Source organism: Aedes albopictus, chromosome 3 (genome assembly GCF_035046485.1).
Source record: "Aedes albopictus strain Foshan chromosome 3, AalbF5, whole genome shotgun sequence".
Lineage (NCBI taxonomy): Eukaryota > Metazoa > Arthropoda > Insecta > Diptera > Culicidae > Aedes > Aedes albopictus.
This window is the reverse complement of record NC_085138.1, coordinates 303,531,466-303,554,618: the sequence shown is the minus strand read 5'-3', so window position 1 is coordinate 303,554,618 and position 23,153 is coordinate 303,531,466. Positions and strand designations below refer to the sequence as shown.

The 23,153-nt window shown below is 44.6% G+C and overlaps 2 protein-coding genes across 3 annotated transcripts in view; one reads left to right on the top strand and one right to left on the bottom strand.

Moving 5' to 3' along the window:
• Positions 1-1,799: 1,799 nt before the first annotated feature.
• Positions 1,800-23,153, bottom strand: part of LOC109413122 (formin-J) — a 401,246-nt gene continuing 379,892 nt past the window's right edge. For both annotated transcript variants that reach the window (XM_029857359.2, XM_029857358.2), the window contains exons 5-7: positions 6,177-6,382; positions 5,191-6,121; positions 1,800-5,130 (exon numbers count right to left, since the gene is read on the bottom strand). In XM_029857359.2, the coding sequence (XP_029713219.2) occupies positions 2,594-5,130; positions 5,191-6,121; positions 6,177-6,382 (3,674 nt within the window). In that variant the 3' untranslated portion in view covers positions 1,800-2,593. The remainder of the gene's footprint in view (positions 5,131-5,190; positions 6,122-6,176; positions 6,383-23,153) is intronic.
• On the top strand, positions 17,011-18,977 carry LOC134291415 (uncharacterized). The gene has a single exon (XM_062859137.1). It carries the CDS (start codon positions 17,175-17,177, stop codon positions 18,339-18,341), a length of 1,167 nt encoding a protein of 388 aa, XP_062715121.1. The 5' UTR covers positions 17,011-17,174; the 3' UTR covers positions 18,342-18,977.

Genomic DNA, 23,153 nt, shown 5'->3' with positions numbered 1-23,153 from the left:
GTATCAGAGGATTTTTGGTGAGTTTCAGAGGAGTTACTCAGGCGTTACACATGCGTTTTTGGGGGTTTCGGAGGGTCTCAGGGGCATTACAGGGTTTTGATGGGAATTAGGGGGACCTACAGTTTCACTTCTCTTAGGTGAGTTTCAGGAAGATTTCAGAGGCGCTTTAAAGCGTTTCATAAACGTTTCAGGTGGTTTCAGAAGAGATTCAAGTTGTTTTAGACTGTTTACGATTGTAAATCCAGTAGCATATACTCAAGAGAGCTCTGTTCTCGTAAAAACAGACGAAAAAAAGAGAACTCTTGGAGATTCTTAAACAAACTTTATACTTACCACTTATCAGCACACAGTGCATGAGGCTGTGTAAGCATCACTTTCATTCAATCATTCAAGCACATAAGTTATGCAGATTCCATGACTTATGCTCAAGAAATTTTTTATTAAACCTCAAACAGTCCCAACCTAAATGGATTCTGCCTAAATGGAAGTTTGAGTGTATAGGGGTTTCAGGGGGTTCCAGGAATCTTGGAGGCGTTTCAGGAGATCTCTGGGGCGCTTCAAGGGGTCTCAGGGGCATTTCATGGGGTCGCTGGGTCGCTTTAGAGGGCCTCAGGTAGTTTCAGGGGATTTCAGGGGCTTCCAGGGGGTTTGAAAAGACACGGACACGGACATCGTCTTCAGCCAGAGGCTGTGTACAGACTGAACAAAACTTTACACATGGTATGGTACGATTATACGCTTGGTGACGCTAACCGCACCAAGGCCACGAGGCTCTGGGGTTTCCAGATGTCTCTGGTGCGCTTCAGGTGATTTTAGGGGTGTTCCAGGGGGTTTTGTGGGCATTTAGGCGGTGTCAGCGGTATTTCAGGGAATCTCAGGGGCTTTTCAGATGGTTTCAGTGGGTCTCACGGAGTGCTACATTGACTCTGGGAGTTTAAGGGGGTATCCAGGGATTTCTGGGGCGTTTCAAAAAAGTTTCAAGAGCGTTTCAGGGGATTTCAGAGGATGTCAGGGGGAGTTCCGTGAAGTTTTTAGGGTGCTTCAAGGGGTCTCAGGGGCATTTCATAGGATCTCATCGGGGCACCTAGAGGTCTCAAGAACATTTTTAGAGCTTTCAGGGAGTACCAGGAGGTCTCAGGAGCGCTTCAGGGGTGTACCTGAAGGATTCAAGGTCGTTTTAGGGGTATTATGGAGTCCTTGAAGTCAGGGGCATATAAGGGGGCCTCAGGAAGTTCGAGTGGCGTTCTAAGGGGTCTCAGCGGTCATTAATGGCCTGAGCGGGTTTCAGAGGGTACCTGGAGAGCTCAGGGTCATTTCGAGAGGTCTCATGGGATTTCAGGAGGTTTTATGGGGTCTCAGGGTAGTTCCAGGGTTTCTCAGGAGCGTTTCAGATGGTCTAAGGGGGTTTCAGGTGGCATTTCAGGAGCGCTCTAGATGGCATTTCAGGGGCAAATGGCTCGAAACGCTCCTGAACCCTCCATAACTTTTTGAAACGCACTTGAAATCCCTGAAATCATTTTTAAATGCCCCTGAATCTTCTTGAAGTGGCTGTTACCATGAAGAACTTTGGGGAAAGATTGGCGCACGATAAACGGGGCGGATCTGCTGAAGAAGACGGATATTGGAGGCGATACTGAGATCAACTACAGTCATTGCACAATTATGGGTCACTCTGTCACAATTACTAGTCAGACAGTTCACCATGCAATTCAAATGGAAATGACCCATAATTGTGGATGACCCATGATTGTGGATGACTGTATAAGAGCCTGTGATAATATACAGTAAACGAGCTCAGGTTAGGTTATTAATCAGTTTTATTTCTACTAAAAATATAAAATACCTACGCCTATAAACATCTGTCTTTTAATGGTCGTGTATTGGTTACTGAAATATAGTCCTCCGGTTGGAAGCCGCTGCGACTTGGTCCACCAAGTCGCCTGTTCGTTGCATTCTGCGTTGCGCGGAGAATCCCCAAAAATATATGGTAATTTCTGTTTCGTCGGCTTTGTTTAACAAATAATTAACAACATGATTTAAACTTCAATTGTTCGTTCTTTTTCTTGCTTATATCACTAGGTGCGCGTTCTCTCTTGGTTGGCGCTTTCTAACACTAAAGTTAAGTATTTTACAAGTACATATAGAATGGGAATAAACTGTAAATATGGCCAAACATTTCCACTGTATTCTACTTCATTGCCAGTACTAAGGTCGCTTGAAATAATTTCTGGTTATTATACATTTTACACGTATGCCTTACACTTCTAGCATATAAAGATTCACGTCGTCATTCTTGTTTACATCGAATTCGATCGAATCCATGGCCCACTAGATTCCGACGCCATGTTGGTTTCGTTTGAAAGCGCCTCCGATCGTAAACAAGAATGAGGGTGACAATTCGCGCGTTAGCATTCGACTACACTCTGAATTAGATTCAAGGGGATAATATATCATCGGGACTTAGACACTAACCAATCGCTTGGAAGCTCTCGTGGACACCTGTTACACTCAATTGCACCATTTGAAAATCAGTTAATGTAAAGTATTCACACTCGCTCGTTCTCTTTCTCTCTTCCTCTATTGTTTTGGGGTTTTAGTTGCCGTTAAACTTGCCACTCGGATGTTTCGATTGGTTCTTGATTGAGGTAATGCTGACTGAAACCTTATTGTTGATGTGATTGTTGTTGATGCTGTTGTTATTATTGTTGTTGTTTGCGAACGGAGGAGGCGGTGATCGTGGGCTCTCGTGACCATTGTTCAGCTTGCTGACCGAGTTGAACACTGGAATTCGCGATGGACTCGCTTTGGTGGCCGGTGGGCTCGATCCGTTGCTGTTGCCGTTGGTCATGGGCTGAGGGCTGCCGTGAACGATGCTGGAGTTGTTCAGGTTGATCGATGGGATTGAGGTTCGCCGAATTAGCACAGGGATTTCGGTTTTGGAGTTGCTGCGCTCTAGAACCGATCGAACATCGGTTTTCGAGTTACTCCTTTCGAATGTGCGTACGGGAATTTCGGTTTTAGAATTGCTCCTCTCGAACGTACGAACGGGAATTTCGGTTTTCGAGTTGCTTCTTTCGAATGTGCGAACGGGAATTTCGGTTTTCGAGTTGCTTCGTTCGACCGTGCGAACGGGGATTTCCGTTTTCGAGTTGCTTCTTTCAAATGGCCGAACATCGGTTTTGGAATTGCTGCGAACCGGAATTTCGGTTTTGGAGTTGCTGCGTTCGAATGGACGTACATCGGGCTTGGAGTTGGTGCGTTCGAATGGTCGGACATCGGTTTTGGAGTTGCTACGTTCAAACGGACGGACTTCGGTCTTGGAGTTGCTTCGTTCGTATGCGCGAATGTCGGGCTTGGAGTTGCTGCGTTCAAAGTTCGAGCGGATCTGGTCTATACCGAGTGGGCGTTTTTCGGGGCTCTTGCCCGAATCGTACGTGGCAGTGGAGAACTTAATTTCCGTATTTCGTGGAATGAAACTGTGTTCGCTAGACATTCTTCTTTCGACGGGAATTCGCGACGGTGGAGTGGTTGGCTTCTCTGGCTTGGGAGGTTTCTTGGTCACTTTGGGCGGTTCTTCTGGCTTTACGTTTTGCTCTACCTCGGGCGTTTTTACTGTGATCTCAGTAACAAAGCTGTTTGGCGTTTTTGGTGGCTTTTCCATGGGCATAGGTGGATTAGTTTCAATGACGGTCTTGTTTGTTTCCGAAGAGAAATTTAGTTGCGGTTCTGGAGCCATGGTGTTCTCAATGCTGTCGTCGAAGTCATCCAGTGTCTGCAAACTGAAGTCGAGCTTTTCGTCATCGATCAAAATGATTGACGAAGGCTGCGATGATTCAGTCGAAATCGTTACAATATTATCCAGTGAAAATTTAGGGGCCACGGTGAAAGGCTTGCTGTTCAAGGAAGTAACCAAATCAACGTCCAACGCAGAAATGTTGATGCTACTGACTCCATTGGTATTGGAGAAGACCGGAGATGCCTGGCTACTCTCAGTCTGATCGTTTTCAACTGGAATGTCTTCAGTGCTGTTAACCAGGGTAAGACTGATCGGCTCACCTATGTCGTGGTAGTTGTTTTCGATCGTTATCTTATTGGAATCATTGTCACCGGATATGAACACGGATGGCGTATTTTCCAATTCTTCCTTTTGTCCCAGAAGCTTCTTCAGAACATCGGACTTAGGACGCTCCAAGCTTCCAAAAGGATATCGAGAAACTTTTACATCATCTGGGATGTTGGTATCATAGTTAGCAATCTTGACATGATCGGTTTTATTGCTGTTCTCATCACTGTCCACCGGATAAACTCCGTTGTAGTCCAAATTGATCGTTGTCAACGATACATGCTCTCTTTCATTATCTTTAATCTCCACCTTCCTTTCTTCGGCCACAATCACCGCAGGAGCAATCTTATCCATGATTGTCACAATCTCAACCTTCTCCATCTGAACTTCTTCCGTCATCGGTTCTTCCTCCGTACTGACCACAGTACCATTCATGGGTACTACTTCATTGATCATCTGGATAACCGTAGTGTTGATTTCCATCAACTGCCCCTTGGCAATCTCCTTCACGCTATCCAATCCATTCTCAATTACTGTAACTTGCTGTTCAACCACATCTTCCATAGATCCACCTCTTACGTCACTTTCCGAAGAGCTGTTCAACAGCTCACCCGAATTAATAGCATCCTCCAAGTTACCCCAAGCGGAAGCTCCCTTCAACTTGTTCCGCTGCAACGAGCTCAACCCATCGACCCCCATCGCCATCTTCGGCTCCTTCGAGTCCATCTCAATCTGCCCCTCAATAGATGCCTTACGTTTCTTCGGTGAAGGCACAACAGTCGTAGCTCCGACAACGACGGCACCGGCTCCGGCCACGGTCACAACATCGCCGGTGATCTCCAGACTTTGGGCCCGTTCCAGGGTGTTGGTGGCGCTGCTGCCTCCTGGGTTGGAAATCTGCGTTTCCAGCTTCGAGAGGTCCCCAAGACTGGCGGTGCGTCGGCTGCTGTCATCCATCATCGGCTCTTCGCTGTTCGTCGGGCTTGGTGAGCTCTGATGTACGGTGATATCGCTGGAATCCAGCTCGATTTTGTTGCTGCTCGTTGGTGACTGCTCGGTGTCCGAGTCTGGAAATTGAGGGAAGGGATTAGTTGAATCGTACATTTTGAGCAATCTGAATATCTTACCGTGTTCATCGTGCGTCATGCTCTCCGTCATTGAGGACTTCTTCCGGTCCGACTTGGGCGTCGAGCTGTTGCTGGGTCCCTGCTCCTCGAACTTATCGATCCCTGCGACGCTCTCGATCGTACAGTTCAGCACCTCTTCGGCAAAGTTGTCGGAAAAGTTCATCCGATCGCTCAGGTTGAACTTGGCCTTAGCTTCGGCTTCGATTTCCATCACGGCATCGGTCATGTCCATGCTGAGCGTGGTGTCCATGGTAGCGGTACTTTCGTCCATATCCATGGCTTCGTTCTGCGGTGGTCGAGGAGCTTTGCCTTTGCGTTTGTTGTCCAGCTCGGCGGCTGTGGCGGTTTTGCGGTTATCCTTGGCAGCGTTGGCGGCCTGCATTATGTAGCCGGGCACTTCCTGGGGGATTCCATCGGCGTCTCGTTTGATTCCACTGGAGGTCAGACTGTTCTGACGTTGGAATTCGACTGGCATGGCGGAAGTGGTGGTGGTCGAGGACTCAACGACGATCACATCGGGAACGGGCTTCAGCTCCTTTGTGCGTTTCTTCACAACCGGAGGCGATGGAGACTTCTCTTTGATTTCGGTGGATTCCTTCTTTTCGATGTTGGTGTTGTTCTCGTTGTCGGCCTGGACTTTGGTGGGGCTCTTGCCGAACAGTTTGTCGTTCACGGATGGTGGGAATACGCGGATTCCAAACTTGTGTCCTTTCTTGCCTTCACCGGCGTTGGATTCCTTACGTTCGACGTCGGCATGTTTGGTTTGGAACTTCTCCTCGATCATTTCCTTCATCTGTTGCTTGAACGAGTGTTTCTTGGGTTCTTTCTCGTTCTCCTTGTGAACTGTTGGAAGTGCCTTGTTCGGCGTGCTGGGGCTCTGCTGTTCCATCTTGAGCGTTGAGCTGCCATCCTTGCGGGAGTTGCGTTCAATCTGGAATATTGTCATAATTAAGTAATGGATTACTAGAGGTCCGCGCTGGACTTACCGTATTCATGTCGGACTGACTGCTGGACCGCACAAGGGGATGGGTCAGAGCCTGGTGTCCCGGTTTGGGACTTTGCGTCTGGGGAAGCTTTTCGCCGCTTACGCACTCTAGCTGAACGTTGTACGGCGATGCGTAGCTCAGGATGGTCATGGCATCTTCCTGGACGATATGTCGGAAATCGATCGTGATGCTGGTGATTCTGTCACCTGTGAAGTAATACATATAACAAGAAAACGTCGTTTATAACTTGGCGAAAGGCTTGACTATAAAGTCTCCCATGACAAAGTAGGGTGGGGCGGGGCAAGATGGGTCGCGGGGCAAGATGGGTCAGTGCCATTTTCGGGCGCATTACTCATGTTTTAAATATGTTAATAATTTTGCTAGATGACCAACATGAATATACAAAAGTTTAGGGCATTGATTGAAAAATTATTCACTCTCATTGAAAATAGAAAATAAAATGGTTTTTAGCCATTTTTCTTATGCGATACATGCCATATAATCTCCATATAAACGGCCGCGGGGCAAGATGGGTCACCTTCAATTTTGAACGTATTTTTGGAGCATTCAAAAGTTATTTATTTTTTATTACAAGACTATCTCATAAATGACTTCAATCAAGCGGAATAAACGCTCAAAATTATAACATAAAATTATGATAATTTTTTAGTAAAAACATCGATTTTCAAGTCGCCTCAGGACCACTCAAATCGTAAAGTTTTTAGTATTCCAAATAAATTTATAAAATGTTTAATAGTAGCTCTTGTTTACTCAGTATGGATATGGAGCATATTTGAATGCGGAACAAATCTTATATTTTGACGTTTTTCGTTGAGAAAATGTTAATTACTTAAAAGGTGACCCATCTTACCCCGCACTTTTTTCACGGCACAAAATCGATCACTTTTTAAAACTGCTTGTTTAACATCATATTTTGTATTTAATGAACTTTTTATCGACTTTTAGCATAGCTAACTAGTGTATTAAAGAGTAGCGGACGAATGCAAACCAATCCGATTTGTATTTACGAAGTTATGGTGATCCATCCTTATGCGACCCATCTTGCCCCGCCCCACCCTACATGTTTGGCATTAGTATAGAGGCAGGCACAATGGTGTCCGTGCTGAGGTAGTAGATAATTGAAGAGGTTATGTTAGCAGTTGTCAAAGAATTTGACTATCTTGGAGCACATTACATGTAACAATGATGTTGCCCGTGAAGTGTAAACGCGTATTGTAGATGCGGAATCTCACGGACTGCACAATCAAAGCGCCATGGGGTTTACCGTGTGGGATTTCTAATCTAGGTACTTTCTCCGATGATTTCCTTTGATTCCCGCGTAAGTAGGAATTCAGTAACGAATGCTATAGTTGGTGATAGAAAATAGACAGATGTCCGATAATAAGCCTTGTAAAGCTATACTGGCTACAACAGTAATTTGCTATAGCAAAACGGCAGAACTTAATAACTCTAGAAAGTAAAAGTACAACCACTCAAACAGCGGTCTGATTACTATTTCTCTCCTTGCTGCTTTTATTGTGATTGGTTCGTGCAAACCAATATGTATGATGCTGCGGCTGTCCCCCAACATCATGCATTATTATGCTGCAGCCACAACCTACTGCTGCAGTGCCCACTCATAATAACGCTGCTGCTCCTGACCACCGTACCACAGCACCGTGGTCAACACCACCGCCGCCGTACGGACAGTCAATTTCCCGATCTAAACTGATTGCTGTTATTATGGCGCGTGTCAGGTTTCAGTTTTTGCGCAGATTTGGAATGGAACGTCGCTCGCATGCTCTGCACGCTCTCTGAGGTAATGATCGAGGGGCACACAAATCTCCTATACAGACCGGACCGGTTCTGTCTCGGTTAGCTCAGCATCCAGTTGACTGGATGCTGGAGGCGCCTGAGCTGCGGCCACCCCCGATGACAACGCGCCACCAATGGCCAATCTTGCTCCCCGACCGCGGCGATGCACGTGTTCCAATCTAACAGTTTCTTTTGTACATATTGGCCTCATCATCGCGCGGTCGGTCGCCGTTGACGTTGTGGAGTGCACTGCACAGGCTCTGGTCCGCGTCGCCGCGCCGGCCGCAATGAATGTGGTCGATTGTGGTGCGGGCCATTATGCGGTTTGGCATTGAAAAGTGAACATAGCATATGTAGGTACTAGGTACGCGACTCGGCGTGAGATTTATGTGCGGAAAAGTTGTGAGTTCGGTCGATGATCGGCACCCTAGATAGGATTGAGCCGGTGCGGTGCGAGGTACCGCGAAAGGTGGATAAATCTTGGCATAGAGAATTTGAGGGAAAAAAACTGTATGAGAGACTGGGGTTACCGCGATGGCCTACATTCCTTAGAATAATCGATCATGGGGTCGGCAGCGCGGAAAAAAAATGCAGTAAATGACAGTGGAGTTGGGGCTTGGTGGTATGCAGATGGATCGAAAGCGTGAATGCGTTACGATCTCGAATTATTGAACTGGATTGCGGGGCGAGCAACCAGGCTGATTTGAAATTAACCTGTTTGAACATTGTAATCAGAACATCCTACTTTGTAAACGTATTTTTGCAACTTGGCACTATAATACTAAATTTTATACTTGCCGTTTTAGTGTCACTACAGCCTACTTTTCCTCACAATAAAAAGCAGTTGCATTATGATTCATAATGCAACTCATTTGGGTTGCATTATGAATCATAATGCAATTGTTTGGCTAACAACCTGTGTGTTCACGTCGAGAGCTTGAAAAATTGTGACGGTTACAGCACGGCTTGCTTGATTAAAGTGTTGCGTCAAGTTTGATGGAACACGTGAGTGATCCCGTTCAACCACCAGGAAGCGTGATGAAACTGATGGAAATGGTCATGTTACAGTTATTATTTTTTCTCATTGCAAAAAATGTTGTATGCAACTCGTTGCAAAACTCGATTTTTACAGCACTCGTCATAATTATCCAACTCGGCAAGCCTCGTTGGATAAATTTACGACTCGTGCTGTAAAAATCATCATTTTGCAACTCGTTGCATAAATAACTATTTTCTTCCCTCATCAGTACATGCATGAAATGCAGCATGTTGAAGCCATCGCAGAACCATAAATAGTTGACGAAACCGTCACCCTTCGACATTTTCAGCACAGTAGAAACAATCTATCAACTTACGCCTACTGAGTATACCTACCAGTGCCCCTACACCTTCTAGCGGGCAAAACGGACAGGAGTACAGGGGTTTGATGTATCCTTCCTTCTGCGAGTCAGGTGGGAGGCCAGGATTCTTTTCTAAGCGAACCATATTCACTCACCAGTATAGACTTACATACCTCCTTTGGTACCGGGAGGTGATCGACCGTCGGATTGATTAAGCGGAGTAATCCTATGCGTGGCAGGGGCCCAGCAGTGGGCTCTTCTGGGCCTTTTCAGAAATTCCACCTATCCGGAAGCAACTCTGTACAAGCGATACGGCTCCGCTTCCAAAGTGTCACAGCCCAGCTAGGAGTAGTGCCTCGGGAACATCAGGAACGACACCAGTAAGTTCCTGATTACGGCATACAACTGGTCTTGCTTTGTAATTGGTAAGTAAAGCGGTAGTCGCTTTGGTAACTATGCACAAGTGAGCTGGCAGCGACGGCATTTTATCCTCTTAGTAAGATCAGGTGACACCGACTTGAAACCATGGCGTGACCTTAAAGTACGTTCCTGACCTGTACTCAGCTTAGGCAACTAACTGAGTGGATGATGGTTGGTGGTGCTGATCCGGCTCTGAGCTCAGTCCCCATAAAGGGCTGTGGCAAACCTCGGGTGACCTCCCTGCCTGCATAGATAACCACCAGGATCATTGGCGACTACTTCATTTTCATTGGCAGTGAGAGATAGCGGCACTAAGGGGGACCCAACAGAAATGACTACTTAATCCAATAACCATGTGATCGAGAGTGGAGAAGCAGAAGGAACGGCGTTGAACCCGTTCGTGTGAGGAGGATTGGCGAGATCGCCAAAGGAGCCAAAGGATTGGCGAGATCGCCAAAGGAGCCTGGAAGTTCAACAGAAGGAACACGAGGTGGCATCGACCGAGGAAGCGCAGATGACTCACGCGGTCGTTGAATCGCAACCCAAGTTGTTGGTAGTTGCCGAACAGCTGGACGAGCTGATCGGCTTTGCGAGGGGAGGGCATAACATCAGCAAGGACCTAAAACAGGGCCTGCTGAAGCTTCACAAATCGTTGGCTCTGGCCAAGAAGGAGTATAATCTACTGATCGAAGAACGGAGTGCGGCAGGGAAACCAAGGCCCAACAGTAGACCGGCCCACATTTGTATGGCGAGAAAAAAAAGTTGCAAAAAATCACGGGGCACCCTCTAGAATCGTGCCTTTGGATGAGAAGAACAATCTGTGAAAGATTCAGCTCAATCGGTTTAATACTGAGCTGGCGCAAATAAGTTGAAGGTTTGTATGGGATTTTCAGTCCAAATATATGGGAAATTGGATGACCTACAGTCTCTCACTCAGTACGCCGGTTCAGCGAGTTCGATTTAGCTCAGAATTGAAAAAATGGTAGTTGATACCCTAAGGAACAACTTTGTAGAAGACCATATCATGATAAAACTTAATTTAGTTGTTGTTTCAGCCAACGAAAGCAGGATGAGGACATCTTCCCCCGTTTACTGTCGGTTGTTACATGAAGCACGTGTTTGTCGGTCGAAACTTGCGCGCTACATCATAGGCAGCTATGTAATCCTTCACTACAGTGCTGGGAATGGTAACAGTAGTTTGCTTGAATTTGATGAATGTATCGCTGGCTCTTCATATGCGGGTGTAATTTTTTTGAATCAATAAAGTAGGCGATCTAAAAAAAATGCTACAGTAGCAGATTCAACGCGGGAGCTCCAAATGAGTTTCATTGAAATTCATTTGTCGTACTAGCGTTCTTCATTAGGACCGTCGTCGTCGACCGAAGCACAATATTTTCCGATGACACGCTCCCGCCAGCCCGTATGTTCCCTACAGCATCGCTACACCCATGGTTACACATTTCAAGCATCGGTTCTCCCTTGGTCCTCGTAAACGTCATCCGTGATCCAGCAGGAGGAAACCTCGGAGCAGACTATCTCGTTCCATTATTTGAGTGATCGTGTACGCCGCCGCACCGCACCACGCCGATGTGAAAGTGTGAAACAACGCAAATCGGCGTCCGGTTCCCTAAGCTCTAAAGAATCTAGTATATTATATGCATGATGGTGCACTGGTGGAGTCAGTTTTTGGTTATGTAAGACGCCGTTCCAGTTGGGATGTCGGCCGCTGATTGCCACGCTAATCAGCGTGCCGTTTATCAGAAAAGCTACCACCATCAAAATAAATAATCTGAACCATAACTGGATGTCCTCTTGTTTTAATACAATCTTTATGAAATAGTTAGGTTTGTTCTCAATTGCTTGAATAGTCGAGAAGGTCCGCCCCGTATGTCCGTCTGATTCTGCCAGCAATAATCCTCGCCCCGAGAGCCCTACCGATTCAACTAGTGAAGGGTCACCCAACTTTGTCTCCAAATCATCCTAAAGCCTTATCTCCAAGCTTGACCCGTCTAGAGATTTCCGTCAGAACAGCGACATGGCGATCTACTGTAGCAAACTACCGTAGCAACATAGGGTTTCTAATGAAATTCAACAAACTAGACTAAGGTAGCGGACGGTTTTGCATTCATAACCATGGGTAGCTGTGATTTGAATAGTTTTGACTCCGCCGAATGAACTTCGTGATTTTTCCCAGCACTGCTTCACTATTTCGATACCCGCCCAAGTGCGTGAGCAATTGAAATGAAGGACAACATAGCCGCCTATGATGTAAAACTGTAGTTTCGAACTGCAAACACATGCTGCATGTAACAACCGAGATTAAACAGGGGAAGATGTCCTCATCCTGCTTTCGTTAGCTGCAGAGTGTCTGAATGCTCATGTATACATGAATGAGACAGTGTGCCATGCGCTGGTTTGAAATGCGTCTCAAGAAAATTTGTGAGATTTGAGATCATAGCATGCTCATAAAAAATGTTGTGTACGTACCTCAATGAGACGTCTCGTGAGACTCGTCTCATTGAGATGTTCGTCAGTTAAAACGAATTGAACCGGAATTATTTTAGCGACCCAGATTCGATCTAATGAACCTGACCCTAGCGAGACCGATAATTATCCGGGGATTCGATTCATAGCCACGAGCGGTAATGGCGGTGCGGGCGGCGTATACAAGCGAGCGATTCAGATTTTGACGTTTCTTGGGGGAATTCGAAGCGGTTCTGTACCCACTCTTTCGCAGATCGTTCGGTGGCGCCAATCAGATGCTACAGCTCTGGCGAACTACACGTTCAACTTGCCTTGACCCCAACTATTTTAAAACTCCTTACAATCCTATTTTTTGACACCACTGGGAGTGGTGATTATTTCATTAGTCACAGAGAACGCATAAAAACTAAATATTCTCGTTTTTAGTCGCTCCAGACTCTACTTCCCAAACCGATGATGCTTTTTGTAAAGTGGAAATTGATAGAAATGTCCGTTTCCGTCTATTAATAATTGATTGATGAACATTGGGGAACAATTTCCCTCCAACTCAAATGACCCTTCATAGCTATCCGTTGGTCAAACAAAACACGCCCAAAAAATCATTAATCGGAAGCACATGAACTGACCCAACGAATATCAACAGCCTTCTTCGGCAGTCTCCCAAAACATTATGGACGTTAGACATACTCACATCACTTGGAAAGAAGTCCGTTCCAGAGTTGCTGCTCTTACCACTTTTCCCGTCGTAAACAACCTCGGGGTGCATTCCATCTGCCCCAGCATACTTGTGACCAAACTAACCCCCCCCCCCCTCCACCCTCGGTAAACGGCTACTCAATCCCAGAACATTATCTGTAAATGTAATCCCAGTGAAGGATTCGAGAGTGTATCAAGTCGGTCCTGTACCTAGAGCTTGGCTCATTGAGACGTCTCATTGAGACTCGCAATGCTAATGTGATGTGCACCAACATCACGAGTCTCAAGCTCAAGAAACTTTCATGTGCTCACAGCCAACTTTTCTCAATCTCGTATTGAGATTTGTGCGCACAGATACTCTGGTTAGCTGAAACCGCAACTAAATTAAGTTTTATCATTACATGGTCTTCTACAAAGTTGTTCCTTAGGGTATCAACTATTATTTTTTAAATTATGAGCCAAATCAAACTCTTTCAACCAGCGTGCTGAATGAGAGACTGGAGGTCATGCAATTTCCCATATATTTGGACTGAAGATCCCATACAAACCTTCAACTCATTTGCGCCAGCTCAGTTTTTAACCGATTGAGCTGAAATTTTCACAGATTGCTCTTCTCATCCAAAGGCACGATTCTAGAGGGTGCCCCGTGGAATTTTTCGACATTTTTGTATTTAGGCCGGTCTACCCAACAGGCTAACCCTAAGAGGAACAGTGGCCAACCGAACCAAAGGAAGGAGAACCCTTTTATAACGATTGGAAAGAAGAAGGTAGTGAGAAAAATGAAGTCATCCCGCAGACGCGAACGGAGCAAAGCGCTAGTCTCCAAAATTGAGGCAGACACGTACGCCAAGGTGCTGAGGGCCATGCGAAGCGAAAATCGGGTGTACAAAGCATCCGGCACACCAGCACTGGAGAGATGATGCTGATGCTGAAGAAGAAGGTGGCCAAAAAAGGCACCTCCTACAAAGCACAAGCTCAAGAGGTACTGATCGCAAAAGTGCAGGTGAGAGCTCTAACACCGGCGGCGACTCTCCAGTGCAAAAACATGGACGAGATCACTGACGCAGCCGCACTTAAATAATAGTGGGAGGTAGATGCACCAAGTGCATCAATCGGCCTGCGAAAGGGCCCGGTAGGCTTGCAGATCGCCACGATCGAGCTTCCCATAGGGGAGTTGAGCAAGGCAACTGCAGTTGGCAAAATCAGGGTAGGCTGGTCGGTCAGTGTGCCCGCTCAGCATATACGAGCCGCCAGTGGCGTGCTTCAAGTGCTTTAGCAAGGACATATTTTTTTTTCCTTGTTGGGGACATAATGCCACTGCGACCATTAATTTGATCTATTGTGGCGTCATCCTCTTCATTTTTTTTTATTGCCGTACTGAAAAGAACCGACACTATCAGGAGTGACTATCCTCACAGCAAATGGCGTTTGTCCCAATCAGGTACCGCATTTCGTATGAAACTTAGTACATGTTTGGGATGAGAAGCCCAAATTTCCTGAGGCCCTATTAGGCCCCTTTCCAGAAATCTGCAGCGCTTGTGATAAAGTGCAATACACTCGCACAATAAATGCTCAGACGTTTCAGTCTCTAATTTACAAAATCGACATTTATCTTCTTGCAATTTACCAATCAATTTCAGATAGTATTTGCAAGGGCAGTGGCCAGTTATTAGTCCAGTGTAAGTACTTAGGTCATTTTTGTTCAGGTCTATTAGCCTTAGTGTGTTAATGGCGTCTGGTGTTATAAATCGCTTAGATTGACGAGAATCAGTTATGTTCATCCAGTTACGCTAAATTTTAAATTCTTCTAAAATCTTGAATTTCATTTTTAAGGCACTTGGAGCCAATCCAAGTCCGGTCCTATGAATTGAGTGGTTGTTTTGCCAACCGATCAGCCTTTTCATTTCCTTCTATTCCGCGATGCCCAGGAACCCAATACAGATTAACCTTATTGCGACAGGACAATTGCTGCAGTAGCTTTGAGCATTCCAAGACTAGTTTCGAGGTATACACTTTGGACTTCAAAGCATTCAATGCTGCTTTGATATCCGAAAATATACAAATATTAGCATTTCTATAGCGCCTTTTGAGACATATGTCGGCACATTCCAAAATAGCATAGACTTCAGCCTGGAAGACAGTAGGCCACCTTCCCAGTGGCAATGAAACGTTGACACCAGGGCCAAAAATACCAGCCCCAACCAAATTGTCTTGTTTTGAGCCGTCAGTGTAAAAAAAAGTTGAACCAGATCGAAAATCTGGCTCCCCTGTTTCCCAATCCTGACGAGTCACATCAGCAACACAAAATAGATGACCAAAAAAGTTACGCTTTATCATGTGATCTTCATTGACCAAATATACTGGGTCGATTTCGAAAGTCTTTAGTATGCTCATATGCCCTCTAAGATTATAATCATTAAGATTTAAGGACCTTCTCATACTTAGACCACTTTTAGCAGCTGTTATTTGAATACAATCATGCAATGGCAGAAGATTTAGCATTGCATCCAAAGCTTTTGATGGGGTGCTATGCATTGCCCCAGTTAGTGAAGCTGTTGCAAGCCTTTGTAGCTTGTTTAATTTTGTTTGAGTTGTAACTTGTTTGGTCTTTTCCCACCAAATAATAGAAGCATAAGTAATAATGGGTTTCACAATGGCCATATAAATCCAAGGTATCATCTTCGGCTTCAAGCCCCATTTCCTCCCAAAAGTTCTTTTACAGCCCCAAAAAGCATTTCTAGCTTTTTCTAACTATTTTTCCACATGTTTATGCCAGCAGAGTTTACTATCTAGTACAACTCCTAAAAATTTGACATCTAGAGATAAAGATAGTTTGACATCTCCTAGCTTCAGTTCCGATATAGAGATTTTTCGTCTCCTAGTGAAGGGTACAATCGTTGTTTTTGGGGGATTGATATTCAACCCTTCATTTTTGCACCAAACTAAAGTAAATCTCAATGCTTCTTGCATTCGATTGAAAACAGTATTATCAAATTTCCCACGGACAATGACAACAATGTCATCCGCAAATCCAACAACTTCAAAACCTTGATGCTGCAGTTTTGTTAGAAGGTCATCAACAATCAGGGACCAGAGGAGGGGAGATATTACTCCCCCTTGAGGACAGCCTTGTATAGCTGTTACCTTTACAACTGAATCTCCTAAGTATGCTGAATGCTGATATTTCCCTCTTTGACAGCATTTGCTCTATCCAATCGGTTAAACTTCTCGAAAAATTACGTTTCCTCATGGTTCTTTTCATCAAGGACATAAGTCGTGGGCGTATAAAGACCCGGACAAGAGCAAGCTTTGTAGGAAGTACGGAGTGAAGGCCACATCGCCAGGGAGTGCAACTCGGCACCAAAATGTCTGATTTGCACGGTGAACAAGGGTCACACAACGAGCGGGCCTAAATGTCCAGGCACGCGAGAAGGTCGAACCAATCGGCGATAACGCAGACGACACAGCTAAATCTGAACCACTGTGAAGCTGCATAACGGTTGCTGTGACAGTCAGTCTCGGAGTCAAGTACAGTAATTGCCGTACTATCGGACCCATACCATATCCTTCTCGATAACGGGAACTGGGTAGCGGATAAGGCCAAGATTTGTATAACTGGTCGTTTCCCGGCCCAGGAAATAATTTCCACGTCACACGAGGGTTTCGCAATAGCGAAGATCAACGGGGTATACTACTGCAGTTGTAATTCCCCTTCTAGGTGGCCGATAGACCAGTTCTCGTCTTGATTGAGTCCCGCGGTCATCGGTGGAGACTTCAACGCCTGAGAGAGGTAGTCGCTCAATTAACGCGAAAGGCTGGGCTCTATTTAAAGAAATGGTTAGACTGAACGTGGATGTCGCGAACGTAGGCGGCAAAAACGAAACCTACAGTAGGAACATGCAGAGATCATCATTAATGCGACCTTCTGGAGCCCATGTCTAAACCCTAGCTTGGACTGATGGGTCGATACACGTATAGTGACTAACTGGCGATTCGATACAGGGTGGAACAAGGAGGAAGACTGCCACAGCCGAAGGTCATCAACCGTCATGACCGGAGATGACTGATCTAGCACATTCGACCTCATAACGTGGACGAGGATAGACGTGCATCGATAGAGCTCTACAACAAAGTGTTGAAAGCGAATTGTGGTGGAACAATGGCACGGTCCATTGCATAGCGCTAGTGTTCTAAATTGCAGACATAAAAGTGAGGTTAGGAAAGTTTCAATCACGTGGTGGAAATGGCAGACACAAAAGTACGAGTCAACACGCTGAAGTTTTCCTTCGGTCGTGACTCATCGGAACCAACGGATGCGGAAATGTTTGAATTCTGTCGGGAGCGACGATTCAATCCGGAGGAGATCTACTCGATCCACAAGGAAAAGGATTCAATGGCGATTTTCGTAAAGTTCAAAAGTGAGAGCTTCATGAAGCGGGTGCTGCGAAACACGCAGCCGGTGTTAACGTTCAATTACGCAAACGGTAATGCGGCCAGTGTGACGGTATCGGAAGCAGACAACTCGTTCAAATATGTGAGGGTTTTCAATCTCCCCCCGGAGATAGAGGAGAAGGAAATTTACCAGGCGTTATCACCGTACGGCATCATCAGGCAGCAGGTTCGCGAAAAGTACCACCCAAGTACGGGATTTCCCGTGTTTTCAACAGTAAGAGGGCTGTATATGGAGGTTACGAGAGAGATCCCACCTCAAATCAGGATTCGACACTTCCAAGCCAGGATTTATCATGACGGAATGGTCAATAAATGCTTCCTCTGCAAAAGCACGGAGCATGTTAAGGCAAACTGCCCGAAAAGGAACGTCGCGCAATCTTCAGTGCAAGGTAGGTTGTACAGCGATATTGTTGAGGCCCGTGATCTTCGTCCGGATTTCGCCAAGCGCATGGAAGAAAGCCAACTCGAATGTCAAATGACAGTACTCAGGAAGCAATCAGAACCGGTGCAGTCAGAGCAATGTGCCTCCGGATCGAACATGAACGGAACTGAAGAAAACGTTGTCACTGAGAGCAGTATTACTGAACAGAGAGAAGTCGGAGCAGGGAAGCAGACACCAGCAGTCACATCGGAAGAACCATTACCATTGGTACAAGGCCACGGCGTACCGATTGATGTCGATAGTCAGCAATCGGATGAGCAGGATCAGTCATCAAATCAGCAACCCTTCGTAGAACAGAAGACGAAGAAGCGAGGAAGGAAGAAGAACCGTAGCGACAAAGACGAATCTTCGAATGATTCGGATCCCGAAACCATCAGAGTCCCTGGAAGCGTATCTCTGCTGGAGGCTCAGCAGAGAAGAACAAGAAGCAGTAGTAAGCAACCCCGAATTGATCAGGCTGACACGAGCACCGATGATCAACTCGGAGCAGTAAGTAAGACATCACAGCGTAAGTAAAAACGAACTAAAATGACCTATTCGAAGAAAATTGCGACGATCAACTTGAACAGTATTAGAACAGACGTTAACAAGTCATTGCTTAGGGATTTTATAATCAATGAGAATCTAGATTTCGTTTTTCTTCAGGAAGTCTTGTTCGAAGACTTTTCTTTCATTAACACACACAGAGCATTTGTTAACATCAGTGATCAGGACAAAGGGACAGCAGTTCTTATACGAAGAAATCAAGGGTTTAGAAGTGTGATTTATGATCCAAGTGGGAGAATTCTGTCAATCGTTTGTGATGATATGAACTTGATTAATGTGTATGCGCATTCAGGGACTAACAAAAAGCGGGAAAGAGATGAGTTGTTCAGGAATCATATGACGGCGCATGTAGTGAAGGGAAATAATTTGCACACCATAATTGGGGGAGATTTTAACTGCATTCTTAACAAGCGGGATAGCCGTAGTGCAATTGCCAATATGAGTAATGGACTAAGAGATTTGACTAAGAACCTGCAACTTAAAGATGTTGAAAGTGAGTTGAAAGGCTCCAACACTGAATTCACCTTTTTCAGAGCTGATGCAGCATCCCGTTTAGACAGGTTTTATGCCTCTCCAAGTTTTTTAGCAAATGTGCGTAGTATACAAACTGTTCCTGTAGCGTTTTCGGACCATATGGCTGTAATCATGTCCTTTGAGGTTGATCCCAAAGGTCTTTGCTATCGTGGTCGCGGTTTTTGGAAATTAAATGGGAGCCTTTTGAAAGATCCTCAGATCTCTCAAAGGTTGGAAGTTGAGTTAGAAAATTTAAAAACTCGACAAATTTATAATGTAAACCGTAGTAGTTGGTGGAATAATGCTTTAAAGCCTAAATTGCAATATGTTTATAAACAGGAAAGCCGAATGCTGAATTACAGAATAAATGCGGAAAAAAGTTCACTATACAGACGAATGAACGAACTCAGCGCTGATAGATCTAGAGGAGTTGATACCAAAATCGAATTGCAAATTGTTAAATCTAAACTCATGAACATTGAATTACAGAGGCTTGAATATTATGGTTCCCGCTTCTCAGGTGGTTCAATGCTAGAAAACGAAAAACTAAGTTTGTATCACGTTTCGAATCAATTACACAAGTATGGACAATCGAGTTCATTTCAATTGAAAATTGGAGATGAGCTTGTCACAGAAACAAGTAAACTGAGAGAAGTTATTCACGATTACTATTCAGAGACATTTCGACGTCAAGCTGATCCTCTGAATGTACAGAATGCAGAGTTGTTTTTGAGTTCGGTCGACAAATCGCTTGAGCAACAACAAGCTGAATACTTGATGAGGCCAATTTCCGAAGAAGAATTAAAAAATGTCATTCAAAATGCTGCTAGGAAGAAAAGTCCGGGGCCTGATGGACTCACATATGAATTTTACGAAACAAATTTTGAAAAATTAAAAGTTGATCTGCTTTATTTGTACAACGCCTATTTAGATGGTTCGCTGAGGCCTCAGAAGGAATTCTCCGAAGGTATCATTACATTAATTCCAAAAACTAAAGATGCAATTCAGTTGGATCAGTTCCGTCCGATATCGATGCTTAATACGGATTACAAAATTTTCACGAAGATCCTAGCCTGTCGCTTACAATCTGTTGTTGAGCCGCTGTTAGGATCAGGGCAGATTGCGTGTACTGAAGAACAATCTTGTGTTAAAAATTTGAAGCAATTAAGATCTGTGATTGCAAAGTCGCAGGGCTCTAAACGTTTTAAAGGATTTATTCTAAGTACAGACTTAGAAAAGGCATTTGACAAAGTAAATCACAATTTTTTGTGGATGATTTTGAAGAAGTTTGGCATTCCGGAAAAATTTATCAATTGCATACAGAATTTGTACGCCAACGCTACATCCCGTGTTATGTTCAATGGTTACTTGACCCCTGAAATAAAGATAGAAAGCTCTGTTAGACAGGGCTGTCCGCTCAGCATGGTACTTTTCGTACTATACATTGAGCCTTTAATCAGGAAAATCACGCAAGGTATTCGTGGGGTGTTAATATCCGGAAATTTTATCCGAGTATTGGCCTACGCGGATGATCTGGTGATGTTTCTCAGGGATGACGTTGAGTTTGATTTGGTCCTTCAAATTATTAACTCCTACGCTGAAATATCCTGTATCAAGCTAAATATGGAAAAATCAGCATTCATCAGGATAAACAATGCAAAAGGTGGGCCACAACAGTTCAAAGAAGTTACAGAAATAAAAGTTCTTGGTGTTATTTTATCAGGACAGTGGTCATGGATTATCAAGCACAATTTTGATAAGCTTATCAAAGATATTCAATTCCGGTTAAACTTGCATAAATCAAGGAATCTTAATTTGATCCAAAGAACATGGTTAGTGAATATATTCGTGCTTTCAAAATTGTGGTACATCTGTCAAGTTTTCCCTCCGAACAACCAACATATAGCGAAGCTTCTGAAAGTTGTCGGAAAATTTATTTGGGGACCAAAACAAATTTTCAAAGTCGAAAGGAACCAGTTGTACTTGGATTTTGAAAAAGGTGGCATAAAACTGATCGATATTGAATCAAAAGCTAAAGCTTTGTTTATCAAAAATGTTTTAAACTTAGATGGAGATCCAAACAGCGAAGATTTGGTGTTGCTGAACCATCCAAAGGTTCAATGTTTGGGCAGAAATACTAAGGAATGGGTAGAGCTTGCTCTTCGTGTAAAGGATAACCCTGTTTTAAAATCGGTGAAATTGCTATATTCGTATTTTGTGGATGAAAGGAAAATTTGTCCAAAAATTGAAAATGTTTTTCCGAACGTTATGTGGGAAAACATTTGGGAAAACTTGTCTCATGGGTTTATTCCAAGTGATTGTAAATCTCAAATGTTTTTACTGTACAACGATTTGATAATTTCAAAAGATAAATTAATGAAGTATAATATTGGAAGGCTGTCTACTAATATATGTGAATATTGTCAAATTGTTGAAAGCAATAAACACATTCTGACGCAATGTGTGCGTACTCTTAGTATAAGAACTTGGCTAGCCAATACTTTAGAAGAACGCGTGCGAATAAAAGTAGACGACCCAGAAGATATTCTTAGTTGGAAAATTGATACAAAAAACAAAAGACACAAGGCAGCTATGTGGTTAACAATGTTCACGTATACATATATTTTAAGTAGTTACCCAAACTGTAGTTTGTTTGTGCTTAAAAAGAACATTAGAGAAACCAGATGGAATTCCAGGAAATTTTTTCAAAACTGTTTTGGAAATTGGTTGAACATAGAGTAATCAATGTAATACGATAATTAAATTATAAGTGAAATGTAAGTGTTATAACGTTCAAATAAAAACTTAATAAAATAAAAAAAAAAAAAAAAAAAAAAAAAAAAAAAAAAAAAAAAAAAAAAAAAAAGAAATGGTTAGACTGAACGTGGATGTCGCGAACGTAGGCGGCAAAAACGAAACCTACAGTAGGAACATGCAGAGATCATCATTAATGCGACCTTCTGGAGCCCATGTCTAAACCCTAGCTTGGACTGATGGGTCGATACACGTATAGTGACTAACTGGCGATTCGATACAGGGTGGAACAAGGAGGAAGACTGCCACAGCCGAAGGTCATCAACCGTCATGACCGGAGATGACTGATCTAGCGCTTCGATAAGCCGGCATTTTTGGAGCGATCGCTTATTGGTAACACCGACGATCTATTCAGCGACGATCTAGTCGGAAACCTTAGTCATGCATGTGACGCCACAATGACAAGGCGATCCATACCCAGAAATGGACGCAAACCGGTATGATGGTGGTGTGCAGAAATCGCGGAACTCCACGCATCCGGCCTAAGAACTAGGAGGAGGATGCAAAGAGCTCGCACCGATGAGGGTAGAATGGAACGAAGTGAGACCTACAGAGTGGAGAGAATAAGGCACGTAAGCGGGCGTGTTTCGAAAATTTTAGTCAGGGAGCCAACACGACCCCATAGGGTGATGCCTTTAGAGTAGTCATGGTAAAAACGGAGAATGTGTAAATATCCTCTGAACCCCCTTGAGATGCTGTAGAAGATCGTGGAAGTGCCACGATACAAGACCATGGGCCCCCGTCCCACTATGGCCACACCGGCCATAGCGAGGTTTCCCCGGTGACAAACGACGAACTCATTGTAATAGCGAAGTCGCTTAAGTTGAACAAAGCTCCGGGTACGGATTATTTCCCCCCAAGTAACACACTTGTCACAGAAGAGTCACGGCAGCGTAGGTTTTTGTTGTGCAGAAGTCACTGTCGGCTTCTGGAAGGCTCGATGAACGGTGGATGCTATCAAGGCTGTAACCAAAACGGCCGAGATAGTACTCCAAAAGAAGCGAACGGGAATCCGCTATTGCGCAGTCGTTACACTGCACGTGAAGAATGTGTTGAACAGTATCAGCTAGGGCGCAATTGAATGCGCCATTCATCACCTAGGAGTCTATACAGGATATTGGAGAGCTCCTTCCAGAATAGGGTGCTGCTAATCTATGACACCAAGGAAGGCGAGAGGAGCTACAACATCACCGCGGGGGTACCTCAGGATTCCACCTAGGAACGCGGCGTATGATGGTGTATTGAGGCTCAAACTTCTAACGGGCGTAATGCTGGTCGGCTTTGCCGATGGCATTACCCTCGAGGTATACGGCGAGTCGATAGAGGAGGTAGAACTGACAGCAGCGCACGCAGTCGGCATACTAGAGGACTGGATGAGGTCGAGACAACTGGCACTCGCGCACCACAAAACGGAGGTGGTGGTAGTAGACAACCGCAAGTCTGAATCACAGACGG

Coding starts and splice junctions, on each gene's coding strand:
- LOC134291415 (XM_062859137.1), top strand. CDS start 17,175: ATGGCAGACACAAAAGTACGAGTCAACACGCTGAAGTTTTCCTTCGGT.